Source organism: Podarcis pityusensis (genome assembly GCF_964106645.2).
Source record: "Podarcis pityusensis genome assembly, chromosome: 18".
NCBI lineage: Eukaryota > Metazoa > Chordata > Lepidosauria > Squamata > Lacertidae > Podarcis > Podarcis pityusensis.
In genome coordinates this window covers 7,946,259-7,970,977 of record NC_138043.1, presented here as the reverse complement: position 1 = coordinate 7,970,977, position 24,719 = coordinate 7,946,259, and the positions used below count along the sequence as shown (strand labels likewise).

At 48.5% G+C, this 24,719-nt stretch overlaps 1 protein-coding gene across 1 annotated transcript; it reads right to left on the bottom strand.

Annotated features, from left to right (window-relative positions):
• Positions 1 to 331: 331 nt before the first annotated feature.
• On the bottom strand, positions 332 to 18,931 carry TINCR (TINCR ubiquitin domain containing). The gene is made up of 4 exons (XM_080989315.1): positions 18,369 to 18,931; positions 12,008 to 12,084; positions 3,919 to 4,026; positions 332 to 1,165 (listed from the first exon to the last, which is right to left on the bottom strand). The coding sequence occupies exons 1-2, from the start codon at positions 18,677 to 18,679 to the stop codon at positions 12,060 to 12,062; spliced, it is 336 nt and encodes a 111-aa protein (XP_080845441.1). The 5' UTR covers positions 18,680 to 18,931; the 3' UTR covers positions 332 to 1,165; positions 3,919 to 4,026; positions 12,008 to 12,059.
• Between the last annotated feature and the right edge of the window lie 5,788 nt (positions 18,932 to 24,719).

The window sequence follows — 24,719 nt, the reverse complement described above, 5'->3', positions numbered from 1 at the left end:
GTATCATTTTAGGGGGTGAAACTTTATTTTCTGGCAAATTTCTGCTGTGAGAAAGACTTTAAAAATATGTTCTCAGGCGTGAGGAATTCAAATCTGCTATTATTTTTGTGATTGGGCAAAAATTTGAAGAGCAACTGTACTCAACAAATTACACTAGTCGGACTACAAGAAGTTTTGTAAGGAGAAATACATGAAATATTGCTAAGTAGAGAAAGAATAGAGATATAGGTTAAGAGATTTAAATGTAATAGTGGAAGTAAGAAATGTATATTAAGTGAACAGATTGGAAAATTTTCAGAGGTGATTGATGGAAGTCAAAAAAATAATAGTATAAGATATGAAAATATGTTTAATGATTGTTGAAAATGATAAGTTGCAAAATCAATAAAAAATTATATAATTTTTTTTAAAAAGGAATACACGTGGCCCTCTGGACCTCCCCGCCTGGCCCTCGGGACATTCCCCAGGCCACACTCCTCATTGCCTTTGCTTCACACCCTCCTCACGTGTTTTTGCCTGGCCAGGCAGGGTGCGTCCCTGAAATCTGACCCTGCCTCTCGCTCACCTGGTCAGAGAGGGCAGAGTTTGGGCGTAGAAACTTCCTGTGCAATGCAAGCGTTGCTCCACCCCCTTTTTCCTTCTGCCCCCGCCCACCACTGGGCTCCAGCACTGACTGGCAGCAGGCAGGAAGGTTTTCCCGGCGCTGCCTGGGTATCGAATTGCAGAATTGGGAGGGAGCCTGAGGGTCACCTTGGTCCAACCCCCCCCTGCAATGCAGGAATCTAGGCTGTGTGTGCTCTAACCACTGAGAAGCACTGCCTCCCCCCAAGGAAGTTGACCTCTGCTCTCCCGGCGTGGGTGACTGAAACCCTCTGCCGCCTCCGCCACTGCCACCCCGCCCCTCTTGCCTTGAAATCCCGCTTTTCTGGCAGACAACTGGGCTAGGCTGCCGTGTCTCAACCTGCCTGAAGTATCACCCAGCGCGGAGGCGCCACGAGGGAGTGACTGAAGGCAGAAACTCTCTCTCTCTCTCTCTCTCTCTCTCAGGTCACCAACTCAGAAAGCCCAAGAGTCATGGATCTGAAGCGCCGTTTTCTGGTTCTGCCAACGCCTCCGTTCCTCTCCGGATCCATCTTTCTTCCCCTCTTCCTCCTCGCTTGGAGACCTGCAATTTAGCAAGGAGCGACAGGGAACACAGAGGGGAAGATTTAGGACTGATAAAAAACAGGGCTTCTTCAAAGCAGCGCCTAGTCAAACTGAATAACTCCCTCTCCCTTTTTTTAACCAAAAATATATATATATTGTTTATGCCTATCAAGTTTATAAAGGTAAAGGGACCCCTGACCATTAGGTCCAGTTGTGACCGACTCTGGGGTTGCGGCGCTCATCTCACTTTATTGGCCGAGGGAGCCGGCGTACAGCTTCTGGGTCATGTGGCCAGCAGGACTAAGCCGCTTCTGGCGAACCAGAGCAGCGCACGGAAATGCCGTTTACCTTCCTGCCAGAGCGGTACCTGTTTATCTACTTGCACTTGACGTGCTTTTGAACTGCTAGGTGGGCAGGAGCAGGGACTGAGCAACAGGAGCTCACCCCCTCTCGGGGATTCGAACCACCGACCTTCTGATCGGCAAGTCCTAGGCTCTGTGGTTTAACCCACAACGCCACCTGTGATCAAGTTTATACATTTCACTAATTTCGCTATCATTTTAACATTTCAAAACTTGACTTCCTTCCCCCTTTTTCTACGGCCCCTTAAATTTATTTTTAATATCTTCTGCATATCCAAACTGACTTAATTTGGTCATTTATGCATCTGCTTTAAATATATATGCTTCTCAAACTGCAGGTTATTACAATAATCCTGCCAATGTTCTTATCTGTTTACAGTTTATCTGTAAATATTCAATAAACCATTTCCATTTTTTAAAAAATATATATCTTGATTTCTTATTCTTCCGGTAAGTTTTGCCATTTCTGCATATTCCGTAAGTTTTTGTATCCATTCTTCCTTTGCTGGGACTTCTGTTTCTTTCCATTTTGGGGCAAGTAACATTCTTGCCGCTGTAGTAGCATACAATCGTACCCTGTTTTGTGGCCAGGATCCATTCCGGAGCCCTGGGCCGCTAGCCAAAAAGCGGTTTGCACTTCTGTGCATGTGCAAAGTGCAATTTAGTGCTTCTGAACATGCGCGAGCGGCAAACCCGGAAATAACCCATTCCTGTACTTCCGGGTTTGCCGCAGACGTTCGCAAAATGGACGCTAGACAAGGCGGATGTTCACAGAGGTATTATGTACATGAATAAGTTTCTATACATTTTAGGTAGTTCTGTCCCTATAATTCCCAAAAGAAAAGCTTCTGGGTGTGTGTTTTTTACAAACGTTATTTTAAACATCCTTTCCAATTCATCATACCGTATTTTTCGCTCTATAAGACGTACCAGACCACAAGACGAACCTAGGTATTGGAGGAGGAAAACAAGAAAAAAAATATTCTGAATCTCAGAAGCCAGAACAGCAAGAGGGATCGCTGCGCAGTGAAAGCAGCAATCCCTCTTGCTGTTCTGGCTTCTGGGATAGCTGCGCAGCCTGCATTCGCTCCATAAGATGCACACACATTTCCCCTTACTTTTTAGGAGGGAAAAAGTGAGTCTTATAGAGCAAAAAATACGGTATATCATTTCCCAGTAAGCTTTAACTTTACCACAAGACCACCCCTCCCAGAACTCCCCCCCGCAGGAGGCAAGGACGACGGCCAACTTAAGTGGCTCCTGAAGAGAATTGGACCAATTCGAGGAAGGAGGAAGACGGATTTGTCGTGGAATCATAGAACGGCAGAGCTAGAAGGGACCCCAAGGGCCATCTAGTCCAACCCCCGGCCCCTGCCAATGACTACTAGCCATTGCTTACATTCTTATGGAACCCCCCAGTCCAGTGGCAGTCTATCTGGATCCCTAAGCCGGAGGTCAGCAAACGTTTTTAGCAGGGGCCGGACTATATTTTGGAGAAAAAATGAACGAATTCCTATGCCCCACAAGTAACCCAGAGATGCATTTTAAATAAAAGCACACATTCTACTCATTTAAAAACATGCTGATTCCCGGACTGTCTGTGGGCCGGATTTAGAAGGCCATTGGGCCGGATCCAGGCCCTGGGTCTTAGTTTGCCTACCCATGCCCTACGCTCTGTCTGTTCACTGTGAGAACAGGATACAGTGGTACCTCGGGTTAAGTACTTAATTCGTTCCGGAGGTCCGTACTTAACCTGAAACTGTTCTTAACCTGAAGCACCACTTTAGCTAATGGGGCCTCCTGCTGCCGCTGCACCGCCGGAGCACGATTTCTGTTCTCATCCTGAAGCAAAGTTCTTAACCTGAAGCACTATTTCTGGGTTAGCGGAGTCTGTAACCTGAAGCGTATTTAACCTGAAGCGTATGTAACCCGAGGTACCACTGTAATGAAGTAGCTGGGCCACTGGTTTGATCCAGCATGTCCGATTCGAGCTAGTTAGCACATACAGGGTTAAAAACGTGAGAGGCGATGAGCCCAGGTGTTGAACTCATCTTTCTAAATGATCAAGAAGTTAAAATAACAATAATATCCTGTCTCGGGTCAGCATCCGCATCCCCAGCTTTGGTGCCAAGTATGGTGTCACAGAATGTTTACGAACACTCAAATAGCTCTGGGAGAATCATCTGTTGGTCCGGAGGAATGTCACAAAATGCTTAAGAACATTTCAACAGCTCCGGAGGAAGTGTTGCTCACAGGATGCTGGCGATTAGCAAAATTGCAGGGATGAAATGGGAAAACATCAGGAATGCCGGCAAGGGGGAGGGGAAATGCCACCTATCAGGAGCTCAGGAAAGCTTTCTGTCTGGGTTTGGGAAGGTGTACCTGTTTGTGCTCTCTTTCCACAGCTTACCTTTGGATATCTGCTAGCTGCTGTGATTTGCTCACATGAGACAACGCGGTCCTTCTGAATGATGGCGCCATGCCAGGCAGTTCCTCAGCCTCCCAAATCAAGCATCACCTGCGTCGTTTTTTAAAAAGAAAGGGAGAGATCGTCAGGCTGGATGCAAACGTCAATCAAATCAACAACTGCCAAGAGGGGAGGGGGATCAGATCAGACCCGTCCCAACAGAGAGAAATTGCCACCGCCTCATATTTATCTCCCCAGTGAAGAAAATAACAAGAATAACGGAATTTAAAAATTTAAGTAAATCTTTATTGGCCCAGAAATGGAAACAAGAAGAATTACTGACGAAAGAAGAATGGCAGATGAAATTAATGGACTATGCAGAATTAGATAAGATGACAGGAAGGATTCGAAACCTGCGGAACCAGAGATTCACAGAGGACTGGAATAAATATGTGAACTATTTGAAAAGCAATTGTAATCCACGGATTACGCTAGAAGGATTACAAGAAGTTTTGTAAGGAGGAAAATATGAAATATCGCAAGGAAGATTATGAAGAGAGTTATTAGTTAAGATAATGAAAAGTAAAAGTGAAATTAAGAAATGTAAATTAAGTGAAAAAGATTGCAAAAGTTTCAGATGTGATTGATAGAAGTCAAAAAAATTGTATAAAATATGAAATTGTGTTAAATGATTGCTGAAAATTATAGGTTAAAAATTAATAAATATATATATAAATAAGATAGTCTTTCCAGCTAAAATAAATAAATAAATTTAAGTAAATCAGCATGGGTATGATTCCCCAGCTATGAAGAACCTCCTTTTAGCCTTGGCTAAAAGATTAAAAATAAATAAATACCTAGCAGCTGCCCTATGGGAGAATCCTTCTCCGCCCCAGCTATTGACTGACATGCTGTGATGTCACAGAATGTTCACAAACATTCCAACGGGAGGGAGGGAGGGAGGGGCGAGGTGTGGAATGTTATCAGAGGTCAGGGGTCAGGGGTCAGGGGAGCCATGGAAAGATGTACAGGCAAGCTCATCATTTGGCAGGTGCCATTCAATTGCTTGGGTAATTGTGAAAGCTCTGCGGACAGTTGTATGCTTTAAATGCACATTGTGTCTTGTGTTGCAAACCCCTAAATTTGTTTCCCCGGGGGGGGCGGGCAGGGAGCTGCGGGGGTTGCAATGACCCCGCAACAGGTCACGCAAGCAGATAATCAATAGCAACCGACCCACCTCGCAGCATCGTCGCAAGGATCACAACCGACAACCTCTCCGGCAAAGGCCTTGTGAAAACGCAAGTTATAATCCGGACATGTTCTTGCAGGGGGGAAAGTCAACCCTCCTGATTAAAAAGCAGAGTTTGCTCCGCTGCCCCTTCTGGAATCGCAACGAGGTGACCTCTTTCCGCCAGCAAGAAAAACACACACACACACACACTGAGCAGGTTGCTCAGAAAGCACACAGATAAATAAATTTTGCATATTAGCCAGGGCCATAAGCATCTCTACCACCCCCAAATCTGCGAGGCTGAGTCTTAAGTGAATTTTTATGGCTAACATTATCAACCCCCCAAGGATACCAACATGGAGGAGAGGCTGACTCCTTCTCCCGAACACTGCCAATTATCTGCCGGCGCATTAGGAAAAGGGGGCAGGAAGAAAACAGGGTCTTTATGCTGTTTCCTTTTGCGTCGGGTGGAAAACCACCAGGACAGAGTCCCGTGCCCCGGATGTTTCCATCAATATTCATGGCTATGACATACAGGTCACCGACTCTGCAAAGGAAAGCATTGTGGCATCTGGAATTAACACACCTCTTTTGCGTGTGTAGGTACGTGGGTGGCACTGTGGGTTAAACCACATAGCTTAGGACTTGCCGATCAGAAGGTCAGCGGTTCAAATCCCCGCGATGGGGTGAGCTCCTGTTGCTTGGTCCCTGCTCCTGCCAACCTAGCAGTTTGATAGCACGTCAAAGTGCAAGTAGATAAATAGGTACCGCTCTGGCGGGAAGGTAAACGGCGTTTCCGTGCTCTGCTGTGGTTCGCCAGAAGCGGCTTAGTCCTGCTGGCCACATGACCCGGAAGCTGTACGCCGGCTCCCTCGGCCAATAAAGCGAGATGAGCGCCACAACCTCAGAGTCGGTCACAACTGGACCTAACGGTCAGGGGTCCCTTTACTTTTGCGTGTGTAGGGGATCTTTCTCAGTTCCTCAAATGTGGGGCATGCAGGGGTGCCCCCCGAGGCTGAACCAGGAGCTGCCAAACGCAGCAGCTCAGCCAACTGCTTGCCAGGGACCACTGGCAGCTGATTAGCTGCAGGCGTCCCGTCAAGGTGGTGGTACCGGACAGGGCATGGTGTGGCAGTTGCCTCAGGCAGAAGACTGGGGGCAACCAGGAGGAGTGGCAGATAGGGCCCTCGTATTTACAGGACCGCCTCTCCTGGTCTGCCCCGCAGAGAACCTTAAGGTCCATAAATAATCATAGTTTAGAGGTCCCGGGCCCTAAGGAAGCCAGACTATCCTCCACCAGGGCCAGGGCCTTCTCAGTGGTGGCTCCGACCTGGTGGAATGCTCTGTCCCATGAGACCAGGGCCCTGCAGGACTTAACCTCCTTCCGCAGGGCCTGTAAGACAGAGCTATTCCGCCTGGTCTTTAATCTGAATTCAGCCTGATCTCCGATTTCCCTCCTCCTCCCCTTTTATGAAGATTACCTGCTCTGAGACCCCACAGCTAATTCTCCCCTGGCCTCCTCGCTGGCCCAAGTAGGATCAATTCAGCCAGCTAGCCCTGAAGATTATCTGATTGATTTTTGATTTTTGATTTCTATTGTTATTCGTGTTTTTTATACTGTATTATATGCTGCTTTTACAATTAAGTGTTTTAAATTTGTTGTTAGCCGCCCTGAGCCCGGTTTTTGAACTGGGAAGGTCGGGGTATAAATAAAAAAAATATTATTATTAGGTAAAGGTAAAGGGACCCCTGACCATTAGGTCCAGTCGTGACCGACTCTGGGGTTGTGGCGCTCATCTCGCTTTATTGGCCGAGGGAGCCGGCGTACAGCTTCCGGGTCATGCGGCCAGCAGGACTAAGCCGCTTCTGGCGAACCACAGCAGCGCACGGAAATGCCGTTTACCTTCCCGCCGGAGCGGTACCTATTTATCTACTTGCACTTTGACGTGCTTTCGAACTGCTAGGTTGGCAGGAGCAGGGACTGAGCAATGGGAGCTCACCCCATCGCGGGGATTCGAACAGCCGACCTTCTGATCAGCAAGTCCTAGGCTCTATGGTTTAACCCACAGTGCCACCCACATCCCCATTATTATTATTATGGACCCCAAGGAGAGGACCACTAAGCGCAGGAGACAAGGGACGCTCGCCACTGTCTGCTCCTCTCTGGCCTCCTTCTTCCCCCAACACCTTCAGTGCTTCTCTGGGCTGCATCCAGGCAACTTGGACGGAGGCGGTGGTTAGGATCAGAAGGTTGGAGGTTCGAACCCACCCCGGAGCAGATGGGCAGAATTCCTGCATTGCAAGGGGTTCGGCTAGATGACCCCTGGGGTCCCTTCCAACCTAACAATTATATGATTCTGTGAAATGAGGAGAGGGAGAACAGTGTTTCTTTATCTTCTTCTTTGGCAATCCCTCGTAGCCGAGTAAGATTGTCTTCCATAAACACGGTTTTAACAGTGAGTCCATAAGTGACTGTGGAGGCCAATTCTGGATCCCCACATCCTTCCACAGTGGGGACATTGGTTTCCAGGCGGGAGTTGATCACTGTCTGGATTTGCCAAGCGTGCCTTCCTCTTAGCACATTTCTCCCTTGCGTCCTGAGTTCAAGTGTCTTCAAAGCCCAGGACACCTTTGGTCAAGGCTGTTCTCCATTTGGAGCGCTCACAAGCCAGTGTTTCCCAGTTGTCAGTGTTTATACTACATTTTTAAAGATTTGCCTGGAGAGAGCCTTTAAGCCTCTTTTGTTGACCACCAGCATCACGCTTTCCATTTTAAAGTTCGGAATAGAGGAGTTGCTTTGGAAGATGATCATCAGGCATCTGCACAACATGACCAGTCCAACAAAATTGATGTTGAGGAATCATCGCTTTGACACTGGTGATCTTTGCTTCTTCCAGTACACTGGCATTAGTTCGCCTGTCTTCCCAAGGGATGTGTAAATTTTTTCGGAGGCACCGTTGATGGAATCTTCCGAGGAGCTGGAGATGGCATTTATAAGTGGTCCATGTTTCACACGCATAGAGTAAGGTTGGTAGTACAATAGAGAACAGTGCAGGAAAAGAGGGACATGGATATATTTGCAGCAAAAGCAAATAAGCTGTCACCAAAGCACACCCGCAAGTCTATTGGTCTTGCTCTTCCTCAAAAAAGGAAGATTAGCAGTGACAAGATCCACCGAGGGCACAAAGGGGAAACAGGTCACCCTGGAAAAACAGGCTTTGCTTCTGTACACAACGTGTCTGAGTCCTGACTCAGGAGAGGTGCAACACATGACCGGCGACCATAATTATTGTTTATCCTGACGCCTGCCCAGTGAACACACTCAAAGATCCACGGAGGGGACAGAGCAAAGATTATTATTATGATATATTAAAGGTAAAGGGACCCCTGACCATTAGGTCCAGTCGTGGACGACTCTGGGGTTGCGGCGCTCATCTCGCTTTACTGGCCGAGGGAGCCGGCGTTCAGCTTCCGGGTCATGTGGCCAGCATGACTGAGTCGCTTCCGGCGAACCAGAGCAGCACACGGAAACGCCGTTTACCTTCCCACCGGAGTGGTACCTATTTATCTACTTGCACTTTGACGTGCTTTCGAACTGCTAGGTTGACAGGAGCAGGGACCGAGCAACGGCAGCTCACCCCGTCGCGGGGATTCGAACCGCCGACCTTCTGATCGGCAAGTCCTAGGCTCTGTGGTTTAACCCACAGCGCCACCCGCGTCCCTTTATGATATATTATGTATTATATTAATATATTGTTTTAAATAGTAGTAGTAGTAGTAGATATGACTATTTATACCCTGTCTTTTTCCCTGACGGGACCCAATACAGTTTCCAGATAGGTAGAGCACAAGACTCTTAATCTCAAGGTTGTGGGTTCAAGACCCACATCGAACAAACGGTTCCTTCCGATGCTACAATTCTGTGATTCTATGAAAACACAGGAAAATCAAGCCTTGCAATACCATGAAACATTCATAGGATTAAAACTATGCACATCACTTTGCTGGCAGTGTTTGCCGATGGATCTGGTTGGCTGCTGTAGAAGCAAGGAGGCAGATTGGAACGGCCTTTGGTCTGATCCACCGGAGCTCCTTCTTACGTTGCTCTTTTTAAAGGAAGATTGGGCATACGAAGAGCCCAAAGGGGTCATTGCAGGGGGCTGGACTAGATGACCACCAGGTCCCTTCCAAGTCTAGAATTCTGTAATTCCAGTCCTCCTCCAATAGCGGCCAGCCAAATGCAAGCAGGACCCGAGTGCAAGAATGTTCTCCCTTCCTATGGTTACCAGCAATGGGTATTCCATAGAATCGTAGAATTGTTGAGTTGGTGTGATGGCCTGGGACTCGGGCTCAGACTCGGAACCAGAGGAGACTCAGTCCGCACCGGATCCTCTGCCTCAGGCATCATCTGAACCAAGTCTGGGGCCTGATCCTGAAGAGTCCCAGTCTGCACAGGTTCCCCTGCAAGAAGCACCAGCTGGGCCGAGTCAGGGGCCTGAGCCTGCCCTGGCTCCAGATGTGTGGATGACCTCGTTGCCTCCAGCTGGGCCATCGCTTACAGCTGCTCCACTACCGGTTGGGTCAGGAGAGGCTGAGGCGGCCTCTGGGTCTAGTAACCCACCGACGTCTCCCAAGTTGCAGAGACTCAGGTCTGAGAGAAGGAGAGACCTAAGTACTTGCAGGAGGAGTGCTCGCCTTCAGGTGAGACAGGGAGGTGAGTCGCCGGGAGATCAGGACCGGCTGCTACCCCGACAAAGATAAAAGGCTGTCGGACCCCGCCCCAGGTTGCGGGAACAATATTGCTGTTTGCTAGATCCTGCCTGAGATCCTGTACCTGTCCTTGCCTGGTTTCCTGCCTCGCGTCCTGCCTTGACCCTGTCGGACTGACTCCTAGCAGAACCTTTGGATTCTGGACTGGTCCTGGGCTGCGTTTCACGGGTTACCCCCAGGCCCAGCACAGTTGGAAAGGGACCCCATGGGTCATCTAGTCCATGCAGGTCCGTCCCCCCATTTCAATCCATTATGGGCCCTGCTTAGCTCTGCAAACGCGTTTGGCAGTTTTCCTTCTGTGTGCCACTTGTGCACACCTATTAACCAGCACACACACGAGAGGCAGAATCCACCCACCAGGTAGACATGTAACTGTTGGCAAGCAACCAAGGAAACGGGGGCAGCTGGCAGGCCCCCAGCAGACTCCAGCCCACCAGTTGGTGCAGCATGAATCTGCGACCTGAGCTTCAGAAGCTGGGGCACGCTACTCAGCAGAGTAAACGCTGCACAAACAGAAGTGGCAGGAGAGGCTGTGTGAGCATATTTACAAGCAGTTTATTCAGCGTAGTAAAGGTAAAGGGACCCTTGACCATTAGGTCCAGTCGTGGCCGACTCTGGGGTTGCGGTGCTCATCTCGCTTTATTGGCCGAGGGAGCAGGCGTACATCTTCCGGGTCATGTGGCCAGCATGACTAATCCGCTTCTGGCGAACCAGAGCAGCGCACGGAAACGCCGTTTACCTTCCCGCCAGAGTGGTACCTATTTATCTACTTGCACTTTGACGAGCTTTCAAACTGCTAGGTTGGCAGGAGCTGGGACCGAGCAACAGGAGCTCACCCTGTCGTGGAGATTCGAACTGCCGACCTTCTGATTGGCAAGTCCTAGGCTCTGTGGTTTAACCCACAGCGCCACCCGTGTCCCTTGCTTATTCAGCGTACAGCAGGACAAAAGGAAACATGTCTGACCTCCTTCGTGCCCAAAGCAAAACGGCAAAAGCAAAAACTGTACCCAAACAGAAGTTCCCAGCAAGCTGTGCTGGAGTGTAAACAGGCATGTGACACACAACTATCATGCCTGTTCCTTAAGGTGGAACGGAATATCCTAACAGTAACTTCTTGAGATCTGGAAGGAGCTAAACTCTGAAGGACAACAAGGCCTGTAAATGGGTGGGGCAGTGGAATAGGAATATAAGAAGCTGCCTTATACCCCTAGCCAGACCACCGGTCCCTCTCGCCCAGGAATCACAGAATCTTAGAACTGTAGAGGGTTCTGAGGGTCAACTAGTGCCAGGCATGGCCAAACGTGGCCCTCCAGCTGTTTGGGGACTACAGTTCCCATCATCCCTGACCACTGGTCCTGTTAGGTAGGAGTGATGGGAGTTGTAGTCCCAAAACACCTAGAGGTGTTTGCCTATGCCTGGGCTAGACCTCCAGGTCTGCCCTGAAGCCTCCAGGTTTTCTTGGCAGGTGGAGGACCTGAGTTTTCAGGCAGGTGAAGGAGCCTCTGGTGGTAAAAAGAAAAATAAGCAACAACAATGCCTGTTGATGCAGCTTGAAAGCTTCAGCCTGGCAGAAGCGGTCTGCAAATTCCCACGTAGACACTCGGGGGTGGGGGTCTTCCTTCTTCTGCCCCCCTCTCCTAATTGATCTCCATCTCCAGGGTTTGCCTCTGTGCCATCCCATGGCATAGATAGCCCATGAGGTTGCATGCCCTCCAACATTTCTCTGATGAACACCTAGGGCACCCTTTCCCACCCCCTCCGACATTTCTCCAATGAAAATAGGGATATCCTGTTGAGGGAAAGCAGGGCAGTCCGGGATCAAATCAGAAACCTAGGTAGCTTCTGTTATTCCCGGACCGTCCCTGGAAAATAGGGACATTTGGAGAGCTTCAGCTTGCCCCTGGCGATATGACGGTGGCAGCCCTTGGAGACGGAGGTTAATTGGGTAGTAGCAAAGGGCAGGACTAGGCCCCCCCCCCCCCCGTTTCTCATATATATAGCCCAACACCCCTGCAATGCAGCTGTCCCAAGCAGGTATCGAACCTGCAACCTTGGCGTTCATTGGCAGCACGTTCTAACCAACTGGCTTACCTGGAGATGGCAGGGCTTGAACCTGGGACCTTCTGAGTACAAGGCAGATATCCTACCATTCATCTACGGCCTTTCCCCTAAAAACAGAAAGAGAGATTCTAGTCCTCAAGGTTCCGGATCAGGGCCTGATTTAAACAGAAACACGGGAAGCTGACTTACACCACGGCAAACCATAGTCCGGTTACCTCTGTAGTACCTCCTGCCCCAAGAATGGGTCACCGGTTGCCCCCCAGATGCTGTCAGCCTCCAAATCCTATCAGGCTCAGCCAACATGGCCAGCAGCGGCGGACAATAGGAACCGTAGTTTAAGAGGACATACCCAACACATGGCAGAATTCCCCCTCCCAAGTCACCTGGCTTGAGAGCAGTACACGTGAAAAGGATCTAGGAGTCTTGGTTGACCACAAACTTGACATGAGCCAACAGTGTGACGCAGCAGCTAAAAAAGCCAATGCAATTCTGGGCTGCATCAATAGGAGTATAGCATCTAGATCAAGGGAAGTAATAGTGCCACTGTATTCTGCTCTGGTCAGACCTCACCTGGAGTACTGTGTCCAGTTCTGGGCACCACAGTTCAAGAAGGACACTGACAAACTGGAACGTGTCCAGAGGAGGGCAACCAAAATGGTCAAAGGCCTGGAAACGATGCCTTATGAGGAATGGCTAAGGGAGCTGGGCATGTATAGCCTGGAGAAGAGGAGGTTAAGGGGTGATATGATAGCCATGTTCAAATATATAAAAGGATGTCACATAGAGGAAGGAGAAAGGTTGTTTTCTGCTGCTACAGAGAAGCGGACACGGAGCAATGGATCCAAACTACAAGAGAGAAGATTCCACCTAAACATTAGGAAGAACTTCCTGACAGTAAGAGCTGTTCGACAGTGGAATTTGCTGCCAAGGAGTGTGGTGGAGTCTCCTTCTTTGGAGGTCTTTAAGCAGAGGCTTGACAACCATATGTCAGGAGTGCTCTGATGGTGTTTCCTGCTTGGCAGGGGGTTGGACTCGATGGCCCTTGTGGTCTCTTCCAACTCTAGGATTCTATGATTCTATGACCCTGCAATCCTAACCGCATCTACTCAGAAGTAAGTCCTGGTGACAATTTTCAATGGAGCTTACTCCAAAGGTAAGCAGGGTTAGGTTTACAGTGTGGGTGCGCATCCTTTTTATTATCATTTATTAAATTTGTATACCACCCTATACCCGTAGATCTCAGGGCGCTTCATGTCATAAAGATTGCAGTTTTCCTGATTATAATGCCGGAGCTTCATGTTGTGCAGTTGTGGCTTTGGGGGCCGATATGCCAAAATGCTAAGCTAAATTTCATCTACACCGTATGACACAACAGGAATGCCATCGGACCATGTCGCCATTCTCCCACTCTCTTGGCCCGTGTGTGCTTCTTTCGCCCCACGAGTCTGCCACAGAAATAGCGGGAAAGAACCGTAGGCCAGTAAGGTAAAGGTAAAGGGACCCCTGACCGTTAAGTCCAGTTGCAGACGATTCTGGGGTTGCAGCGCTCATCTCACTTTATTGGCCGAGGGAGCCGGCGTACAGCTTCCGGGTCATGTGGCCAGCATAACTAAGCAGCTTCTGGTGAACCAGAGCAGCGCATGGAAACGCCGTTTACCTTCCCGCCGGAGCGATACCTATTTATCTACTTGCGCTGGCGTGCTTTCGAACTGCTAGGTTGGCAGGAGCACGGACCGAGCAACGGGAGCTCACCCCGTCGCGGGGACTCGAACCACCGACCTTCTGATCGGCAAGCCCTAGGCTCTGTGGTTTAACCCACAGCGCCACCCGCATCCCAGTATAGGCCAGTATATTGTCCCAAATTTCACTGCTTTGCCCCTGCAATTTTCCACGTTAAAGGTGCTACAAGGAGTTGTGGGTTTGTTTTTTTCTGGGATCAAGTAACACAGAAATGAGCGCGAATCATGGGCTATATTCCATTAGTTTCCCCAGAAGTGACTTCTACATCGTACAAAAGCTCGACTGTAACGCAGAAATCAACAGTTAGGAAAATGCAGGGGAAATGGAATGAACGACCATGTGAAGGCAACCCCAATCCCATTTACCTGGGAGCAAGGTTCATTGAACTCAACAGGACCTACTTCTGAGAAGTCATGGTTAGGACCGCGCAGGTAAATGTGGATTTATCCAACCAGTTTCTACCCAGGCAGGGTCTAGCCATTGAAAGGAATGGATCTAAACCAGCGGTGCCCAGTCACTCCGATGGGTCTACTCCAAGCAGCACTCACTGTTAGCAACAAAGGCGGTGGTGTGGTGTGGCTATTCTAAGGTTTTGAGCAGAGAGCTGGAAGTTTTTGTCCAGATCTAAGCATAGTGATCCGTTCTGGTTTCCAAGGATACCTCTAGGAGTCCAGGTTTAGTGGCATTGGCACATTCAAAGGCACCCTTCATTTATTAACTAGAGAAGCTATCATCATCCTCGCATGTGGTGTGATTGCATTATTGGGAGGTAAAGGTAAAGGGACCCCTGACCATTAGGTCCAGTTGTGGCCGACTCTGGGGTTGCAGTGCTCATCTCGCTTTATTGGCTGAGGGAGCCGGCGTACAGCTTCCGGGTCATGTGGCCAGCATGACAAAGCCGCTTCTGGCAAACCAGACCTTTACCTTCCCACTGGAGTGGTACCTATTTATCTACTTGCGCTGGCTTGCTTTTGAACTACTAGGTTGGCAGGAGCAGGGACCGAGCAACGGCAGCTCACCCCATCGCGGGGATTCGAACCGCCAACCTTCTGATCGGCAAGTCCTAGGCTCTGTGGTTTAACCCACAGCGCCACCCGCGTCCCTTATATGCACATTACGAAGACAATAAACTGTTGCTGGTTTTGCTCACAGCAATTTCGCATCCTCAAGGACCGGGTGCGAGAGAAGGCTCTGTGTGCCCAAGACTTGCTACTGTGGCTGCACCCGCAAGGCAGAATATTCATTTTCCTCCTACGTTTCCCTAACTGCTAATTTCCGCATGGCATCTGAGCTTCCACACGATGTAAGAGGCGCTATCAGAAAACTAATGTGTCGTCGCGCATGCTTAGTGCTCTTCCCCCCCATTATTCAGTTCCCTGTTATAGTTGAGCCACTTCTGGAAATCTAGCAAAATACAGTGGTACCTCGGGTTAAGTACTTAATTCGTTCCGGAGGTCCGTACTTAACCTGAAACTGTTCTTAACCTGAAGCACCACTTTGGCTAATGGGGCCTCCTGCTGCTGCCGCGCCGCTGGAGCACGATTTCTGTTCTCATCCTGAAGCAAAGTTCTTAACCTGAAGCACTATTTCTGGGTTAGCGGAGTCTGTAACCTGAAGCGAATGTAACCTGAAGCGAATGTAACCTGAAGCATATGTAACCCGAGGTACCACTGTATAATGGATGTTTAGCATGCTCCTGGCTTCCGGGAAAAGTCTGTTGCAGCCTCCTTAAGCAGGAGCAAAGTGTATATCAGCCAAAATTCCTCAGGAACTGCAGCATGAAATGAACATTAGAAAACAAGGCGGATAGGGAAAGTCGTACAATATTCCCCCACATCTACATGCAACACACAGCCAGTGTACACAGCAAAGATGGAGAACCTACGGGCCTCCATATTTTTGTTGAACTCCAATTCCCATCATCCCCGACAGCTGGGGTTGATGGGAGCTGTAGTCCTACGACATGTGGAAAGTCACAGGTGTCCTGCAGCCCGGTGATCATAGAACCCTACGGGTTGGAAGGGACCACGAGGGTCATCTAGCCCAACCCCTTGCAAGGCCGCAATCTATTGCCCTACATGGGACTCGAACCCACAACCATAAGAGTCTCATGCTCTACCGACTGAGTGGTGTGCAGTATCACTGGGGTAGTGGCTCCCGCCGTGTGGAACGCCCTCCCATCAGATGTCAAGGAAGTAAACAACTATCTGACTTTTAGAAGACATCTGAAGGTAGCCCTGTTTAGGGAAGGTTTTCATGTTTGGAGTTTTATTTTGTTTTTAGTCCTCTGTTGGGAGCCGCCCAGAGTGGCTGGGGAAACCCAGTCAGATGGGCGGGGTATGAATATTATTATTATTATTATTATTATTATTATTATTATTATTTCATGTTTGAAGTTTTATTCTGTTTTTAGTCCTCTGTTGGGAGCCGCCCAGAGTGGGGTATGAATATTGTTATTATTATTATTATTATTATTATACATTCTAGATAGTCTTTGCGTATCCAGAACAATGGCAGGCAAATGCAAAAATAGTACGGCTTGAATTTTGAATTCCACCACCTCCAGTAACCCTCCATTCACTGGGTCAAATCCTGCTCTGCCTTTGCCGCAGCTTGCTCTTACCCTCAATGGTGGCTTTGCACTCACTTGAGCAAAGAGGACTTTGGCTCCTTATTTATTTAGCCGCAGAGGAGACAGCACCAAGGGGACGGCTCTACATAAAGGCATATAATAAATGGACTCTCCTCCACTGAGGGTTTTGAAGCAGAGGTTGGGCATTCTTTCCCTGCGATTCCAGCCTTGCGGGGGTTGGACTAGAGGACCTTTGGGGACCCCGGATTCTACGGTAAGTCTTTGCTCTGCAAATAATGCTCTTTGCTCTCCCCCCAAAACCAGGCGGCATGCAAAAACGGCCAGCTAAAGAGCAGGCTTTTTGCTGTGTTTTTAAAACGAGTTCGATCAACATTTCTGCAGTTTCCCCCGAATTAAGCCCAGAGTTGTAGGAACTTGGGATGCTGTTTTATGCAGGGCTCAGCAATGCCTGCACTGACTGGCAGAGGCTTGAAGCTGGCGTTTCCTGCATGCAAATGAGGCACTCCGTGGCTGAACTGAGGTCCTTCCTCTCCAGGCAAAGCAAGATTCTAGTCCTCATCGATTCAAACCAAAAGGGCTGATTGAGACGAGTGCATAGGAAACTGCCTGATACAAAGGTTTGCTCTACTTACCTACACTGACTGGCAGCATCTCTCCAGCATTTTGGGCAGAGATCCCTTTCTCTCTTTTTTAATGAAATCATTTTTATTGGTTTTACAAATACTAAGTACAAATAAAAAGAGATTTGCTTTTTAAAAATTATATAAAGATTCTCCAAATCTCAGGACTTCCCCCCATCCTCTCCACAAGTCCCATTTTAAACACCTACTACTGCATATTCAGGGACGTGGGTGGCGCTGTGGGTTAAACCACAGAGCCTAGGGCTTGCCGATCAGAAGGTCGGCGGTTTGAATCGCCGCGATGGGGTGAGCTCCCGTTGCTCGGTCCCTGCTCCGGCCAACCTAGCAGTTCAAAAGCACGGCAAAGTGCAAGTAGATAAATAGGTACCGCTCCGGCGGGAAGGTAAACAGCGTTTCTGTGCGCTGCTCTGGGTCGCCAGAAGCGGTTTAGTCATGCTGGCCACATGACCCGGAAGCTGTACGCTGGCTCCCTCGGCCTGAAAGCGAGATGAGCGCCGCAACCCCAGTCGGCCGCGACTGGACCTAATGGTCAGGGGTCCCTTTACCTTTTTACTGCATATTCATCCATCCTCCAATTTCTATATCCAACCATATTATCCATGGTAATTTTTACACTACAAGTGAAATCAAAATCCTGCTTTTGTTTCCATCTGCTTACAGTCGTCTCCTAAATAACTTATAAATTACAGTGGTACCTCGGGTTACATACGCTTCAGGTTACATACGCTTCAGGTTACAGACTCCGCTAACCCATAAATAGTGCTTCAGGTTAAGAACTTTGCTTCAGGATCAGAACAGAAATCGTGCTCCGGCGGCGCGACGGCAGCAGGAGGCACCATTAGCTAAAGTGGTGCTTCAGGTTAAGAACAGTTTCAGGTTAAGAACGGAGCTCCGGAACGAATAACGGTAAGTACTTAACCGGAGGTATCACTGTATTCCCATTCTTTTATCAAGTTTTTGTCCTCTTGGTTTCTGAGTTTTCCAGTCAGCTTTGCCATCTCGGCAAAGTCCGTCAGCTTTGTTTGCCATGGGCAGGGGTCCCTCTCAGTCTTACTCGGGGGTTGAAACCGGGAACCTCCATCTCCCTAAAACAGCCCTTCTCAACCTGTGGGTCCCCAGATGTTGTTGAACTACAACTCCCATCACCCCTAGCTAGCAAGGCCGGAGCTCAGGGATGATGGGAGTTGTAGTCCATCAACAACATCTGGCGACCCACAGGTTGAGAACCGCTGCCCTAAAAGCAGATGCTCTCCCACTCAACTACATCTCAGCCCAAGAGACAGCCGCTGCGATTTCCTTGCATTGCCGCGGGTTGGTCTGGATGACCTTTGGGGGTCCCTTCCAACTCTACAGCTCCCCAAACCAACCCAAAGCATCTGGCTAAGCTTGGCTGAGGAGTGATGCCCAGGGAACCCACCTCTTGTCGCTGATGAGCAGGAGGACGGACCCGTTCTGGATCTTGGCCTCCTTCACCGTCTCGTGCTCCTCGATCACCCGGGCGTTGTAGAAGAAGGTCTTCTTCCACGAGGTCACCCCTTCCCGCACCAGGTGCGCCCTCAGGTCCATCATGGTGTCAGTGGGCCTCACGGTCAGAGGCAGCAGGAGGTCCTCGTCGGCCAGGTGGACTTTGATGTGGTACTTCTTCCACCGGGACAGGCTCCTCCGCAGGGTCTCCATCCCCTCCGGCTCGGCGAGAGAGACAGGCGAGAGAGAGGCCAGCGAAAGCATGAAGCCGAGAGCAGGGAGACCAGGAACTCCCAGGGAGGTTTCGGAAAGGGAACGCCAGCCTGCCGGGCTGGACAAACCGGTCCCGGCCCGAGCCCGTCGGGTGGCATGTTTCGCATTCCAGGCAAGATCTCGCCCTGTCTCCTGTCCCAAGGAGTGCAAAGGCAGAGATCAGGGGCTTGGCGTGCGTCACGATATGGGGAGGCCTATCACCACCACTTATTTCATAGAATCGCAGCATCGCAGAACGGGAAGGGACCACAAGGGCTATCCAGTCCACCCCCCTGAAAAGCAAAGGTTTTTCACCCAACTCGAGGCTTGAACCCACAACCCTGAGATTAAGAGTCTCTGCTCCACCCCAGAGCTTTCCAAACGTTTCGTGCTGGCGACACACTTTTTTATTTCATTTTTATTAAATTTTCTTTTTTACATTTCAGAATATTCATTTAAACAATCTTAAAATGTCAATGCCTTCCCTCCTTCTCTTTCCGTAGTTTGTTCTGCATAACATAAAGCCCTGCATATTTTACAGAAACTATACCATTCAGTATTCCATTATTGCATCCATCATAACTTATTTACACTGTTGAATTTATCTTAATGCTGCCAGTGTTTTTAGTTGTACACATTTATTTCCCATATATTTGATAAACATTTCCCAAACTTCTCTAAACGTATGTTCTTCTTGTTCTCTTATTCTATATGTTAAGTCTGCAAGCTGCGCATATTCCATCAACTATAGTTGCCATTCTTCTTTGGTTGGGACTTCGCTCGTTTTCCATTTGGGGGGGCAAGCAAAACAAGTTGTTGCATACATAAATAACCTCTTCTGACACCTGGGAATTTTTACCCTTCTACAAGTCCACCAAAAGCAAATATATTTCACCAAACTCGGGGCTTGAACCCACAACCCTGAGATTAAGAGTGTCTCCTCTACTGCAGAGCTTCCCCAACTTATCACATTGGTGACGCACTTTTTTTAAGACATGCATCATTTTGCAACACGGTAATTCGGAGACATCACCTTGCCAACAAAGGTCTGTATAGTTAAAGCTATGGTTTTCCCAGTGGTGATGTATGGAGGTGAGGGCTGGACCCTAAAGAAGGCTGATCGCCGAAGAATGGATGCTTTTGAATTATGGTGCTGGAGGAGACTCTTGAGAGTCCCATGGACTGCAAGAAGATCAAACCTCTCCATTCTGAAGGAAATCAGCCCTGAGTGGTCACTGGAAGGACAGATCCTGAAGCTGAGGCTCCAAGACTTTGGCCACCTCATGAGAAGAGAAGACTCCCTGGAAAAGACCCTGATGTGGGGAAAGATGGAGGGCACAAGGAGAAGGGGACGACAGAGGACAAGATGGTTGGACAGTGTTCTCGAAGCTACCAGCATGAATTTGACCCAACTGCGGGAGGCAGTGGAAGACAGGAGTGCCTGGCGTGCTCTGGTCCAGGGGGTCACGAAGAGGCGGACACGACTAAACGACTAAACAACAACAACAACAACAACAACAACAACAACAACAATTCAGTTTTACAAGCACACCGGAGGTTAAACTAACCCCTTAGAAGAGATAAGGACACATATCGCTTGACACACCTGCACACTGCAGCCGACACACTAAGGTGTCGCGACGCACAGTTTGCAAAGCTCAGACAGAGCTCAGGGGCTTGGCGTGCATCAGGAATGCAGAGCCCATCACCATAATCATTTATTTCATACAATCATAGAACAGTATAGCTGGAAGGGTTCCAGGGGTCATCTAGTCCAACCCCCTGCCAAGCAGGAGTCACAGCTAAAATATCGCTGACCGATGGCTGTTCAACCAGTGAAGGAGGGTTTGCCACCTTCCAATGGAGTCCGTTCCGCTGTCAAACAGCTCTTGCCCTCAGAAAGTTCTTCCTGAATTTAAGGAATATTCGAAAAAAATATGTTAATATTTAAATCTTAGAATAGCTTTGGAAGTGGATATAGGCTGTATGGTTAGAAGTAGAAGATAGTGTATTTTAAAATAGTATTATCTGCAAGTGATAAAATGTGAAGATTTTTATGGTTAAAGTAAGCGTGATTTTTTTTAAAAAACGGTTAGTAATTATGATATATGTAAACTGCTAAAGATGAGGTAAAATGAAAATCAGATAGGGGGGACTTGGGGAAGCCCACCTAACAATGTTTAGAAAAAATAAGGACAAGACAAGAATTTGTTTGTTGTTTGTGCTGTTTATTTGTGTTAGAAAATAAATAATTTTTTTTGAAAAAAACAACAACAGAACGTTCTTTCTGGTGTTGCATCAGAATCTCCTTTCATCTATTTTGAATCTAATGGGTTTGGGATGTTACAGGACTCCGGCTCCCATCATCCTTAACTGTTGGCTCAGGCTGATGGGGCTGGAGTCCAGCAAGATCTGGAGAGCCACAGGGTTTTCCCCGCCCCCATCCTGAAGTCCCACAGTTCTCCTGTTATTCTCACAACCACCCTGTGAGGTGGGCTAAGCTGAGAGTCAATGACTGACTCCAAGATTACCCTGTGAGCTTCAGGACCAATTGGGATTTGAACCCAGGTCTCTCCCAAGTCCTAGACTCTAACCACTGCATCACACTGTATTTAGAGCTGACCCGATTGAAATGAATCGGACTAACTTGTTGTTGTTGTTGTTTAGTCGTTTAGTCGTGTCTGACTCTTCGTGACCCCCTGGACCAGAGCACGCCAGGCACTCCTGTCTTCCACTGCCTCCCGCAGTTTGGTCAAACTCATGTTCGTAGCTTTGAGAACACTGTCCCACCATCTCGTCCTCCGTCGTCCCCTTCTCCTTGTGCCCTCCATCTTCCCCAGCATCAGGGTCTTTTCCAGGGAGTCTTCTCTTCTCATGAGGTGGCCAAAGTATTGGAGTCTCAGCTTCAGGATCTGTCCTTCCAGTGAGCACTCAGGGCTGATTTCCTTCAGAATGGAGAGGTTTGATCTTCTTGCAGTCCATGGGACTCTCAAGAGTCTCCTCCAGCACCAGAATTCAAAAGCATCAATTCTTCAACGATCAGCCTTCTTTATGGTCCAGCTCTCACTTCCGTACATCACTACTGGGAAAACCATAGCTTTAACTATACGGACCTTTGTTGTCAAGGTGATGTCTCTGCTTTTTAAGATGCTGTCTAGGTTTACCATCGCCTTTCTCCCAAGGAGCAGGCGTCTTTTAATTTCGTGACTGCTGTCACCATCTGCAGTGATCATGGAGCCCAAGAAAGTAAAATCTCTCACTGCCTCCATTTCTCCCCCTTCTGTTTGCCAGGAGGTGATGGGACCAGTGGCCACGATCTTAGTTTTTTTGATGTTGAGCTTCAAACCATATCTTGCGCTCTCCTCTTTCACCCTCATTAAAAGTAATGACTCCAAAAGTAATGACTCTATGGGTTTTACTCTGAGGAAAACTTAGCTGGATAACAACGCAGAGGATCTGTAGTTGCAAGCGGCAAAAATTGGGAAGCAAACGCAATCCCCGTAATATTTCACAGACACCAAACACAGTAGGCGAAATAATCTGTTCTCCTCATCAAGGGCAAAACCTTTGGGATAAACAGACTCCCTGCAAAAACTACAACAATACAAAGATAGATTTCTGAACATTCTCAGCTGTTCTTCAGCGGCGAGGCTGTGAAAGGAAGGGCACCCTTGTTTTACGCTGCGAAGGCTTGCTTTAGTTTGGCTGCGCTTCCAAAATATGCAACAAACACAGAGAAACTGTTAAAAGATGTTGCCGTTTTCCCTTCAGGTTTCTGAAAGCATATCCAAAGGGCACCTCCACAGAGGCGCATATTTTTGTCATCAATTTGCTTTAGATTGTGCCGCCAACGTAGACAGGAAATGTAGGCAGGGCTCTTCACCCAAGGAGCTTACAAATTAAGACAAGACAGCAGAGAAACAGAAGGAGGGAGGCGAAATGCGAAGCCGACTGCAGGTTTGTGGGTGTTCTGGGCAAAGGGTCTTCAGATAGCTCTTTGTAGGCCTGGTGGAGACTAAGAACATAAGACTAGCCTGTTGGATCAAGCCAACGGCTAGGGATGGGCCGCCCACCCATGAAGCAAGTTGAGACGACCGCCTTAGGCAGCGCCTCAGAAGAGAAGCAAGAGATAAAGCCAGTGGCGGTCAGAGGGTCGGATGAGGACCTGGAGAACTGGGTTCAACTCCTTCACTGAGGCATGAATCTCACTCTCAGCTTAAACTACCGCTACTCTGCAGCTTTGTTGTGGGGATTGAATGAGGAGAAGCAGAACCACTTATACCGCCTTGAGCTACTTGGAGGAAAGGAGGGAGGCATTAATGCAATAAGTGAATAACTAAAAGGTAAAGGTAAAGGGACCCCTGACCGTTAGGTCCAGTCATGGCCGACACTGGGGTTGCGGCGTTCATCTCGCTTTACTGGCTGAGGGAGCCGGCGTACAGCTTCCGGGTCATGTGGCCAGCATGACTAAGCCGCTTCTGGCGAACCAGAGCAGCGCCGTCTACCTTCCTGCTGGAGCGGTACCTATTTATCTACTTGCACTTTGACGTGCTTTCGAACTGCTAGGTTGGCAGGAGCAGGGACCGAGCAACGGGAGCTCACCCCGTCGCGGGGATTCGAACCGCTGACCTTCTGATCGGCAAGCCCTAGGCTCTGTGGTTTAACCCACAGTGCCACCCGCGTCCCTAAATGAATAACTAAAACATGGCAAATGAGTGCAAGCTGGAGGAAACAGCACCTGTTGGATTTCTGCCACAATGCTGTTTCAATGCACTCAGAAAGCTCAACAGGTCCTCTGAATTCCTAAACGCTCCACCACCTTACTTGTCTTCCCGGCGGTGCAGCAATAAGACCGCTGGCGCTATTGCAAAGCTAAGCAGGGTCCTGTGTGGTTTCAAATTGGACAGGGGACCGCGTGTTGAGGTTTCCTGCATGGCAGGGGGTTGGACTAGATGACCCTCGGGGTTCCCTTCCGATTCTGAGACCCTGTGATTCACCATAGCCAAGCGCAGCCTTGAAATATTAAGGCTCCCAAGCCCCCGTGCGATCTCCGAACGCCAGTTCCAATTAATTTTGAATTTTTCATTAAACCATTATTAAAAAGGAAGAGGGTAGCCGAAGGAAGGGGGGGTTGGGTTTCAACTCGGTCGGTATATTAACTGCCTTCGTTTTGCCTAAGGACTTTTTATTATCTGTCCCAAGCAATTATGTCAGGAAGTTCTGACGCCTCTTTGCAGGTTAACTGCGAGGATGTGCATGAACCTGGATCTTTAAAAAAAATGGTGTTCAGGGGAATCCCTAGGAATCCCTCGATTGCTCACTGGGGAGGGGGCAGAGTTGCCAACAGCTATTTCTCAATGGGAAAAGGGGGGCAAGGCTGGGGGCACAAAGGGAAAGGGCTCCTTTCTACAGGGTCGTTTTCTGATAGAGAAATCCGAAGCCCCAACAGCGAGATCTTAAATATGGGGGCAGCAAAAACTGATAACGGAATTTTATTTCTCCCTCTCTCATAACTTGTGGGCATTCAGTGAAGCCGAGAGATGGCTGGTGATGGGAATTAACGGAGGTACTCCTTAATAATAATAACAATAAACTGGGATTCCCCCTTGGACTTTTCATGGGAGGAAGAAGCAAATGAGACAGCAATACTAAAAAGAAATATGGTTTAACAGAAAGTAAAGAAGGTGGACATTAACATGGACTAGATGCCTTAAATAGTCATTTTCTTTCATATTTGGTGGATGGGTAAAAGAGTATTGGGAAATGATTTATAATGAATTGAAAAAACTGTTTGTAATTACTTTCCGCAATAAACCAGAGTCCTTTCTGTTGGGGATAATTCGGACTGAAATTCCCAGGTGTCAGAAAAGGTTATTTATGTATGCAACAACTGTGGCCCATGTTTTGCTGGCCAGAAATGGAAAACGAGAGACGCATATTTCGTCAACTTTAAATTGCCATTCTTCTTTGGTCCTTGCTCATTTTCCATTTTGGGGCTAACAAAACATGGGCTGCAGTAGTGGCATACATAAATAACCTTTTTTTGACACCT

What these genes read in the sequence shown, in the direction of transcription:
- TINCR (XM_080989315.1), bottom strand. Translation starts at nt 18,679, where the DNA reads ATGCTTTCGCTGGCCTCTCTCTCGCCTGTCTCTCTCGCCGAGCCGGAG. An exon ending in CTGCTCATCAGCGACAAGAG is followed by an intron (nt 12,085 to 18,368) that starts GTGGGTTCCCTG and finishes TTCTGTTTTTAG; the next exon opens with GGGAAAGGCCGTAGATGAAT.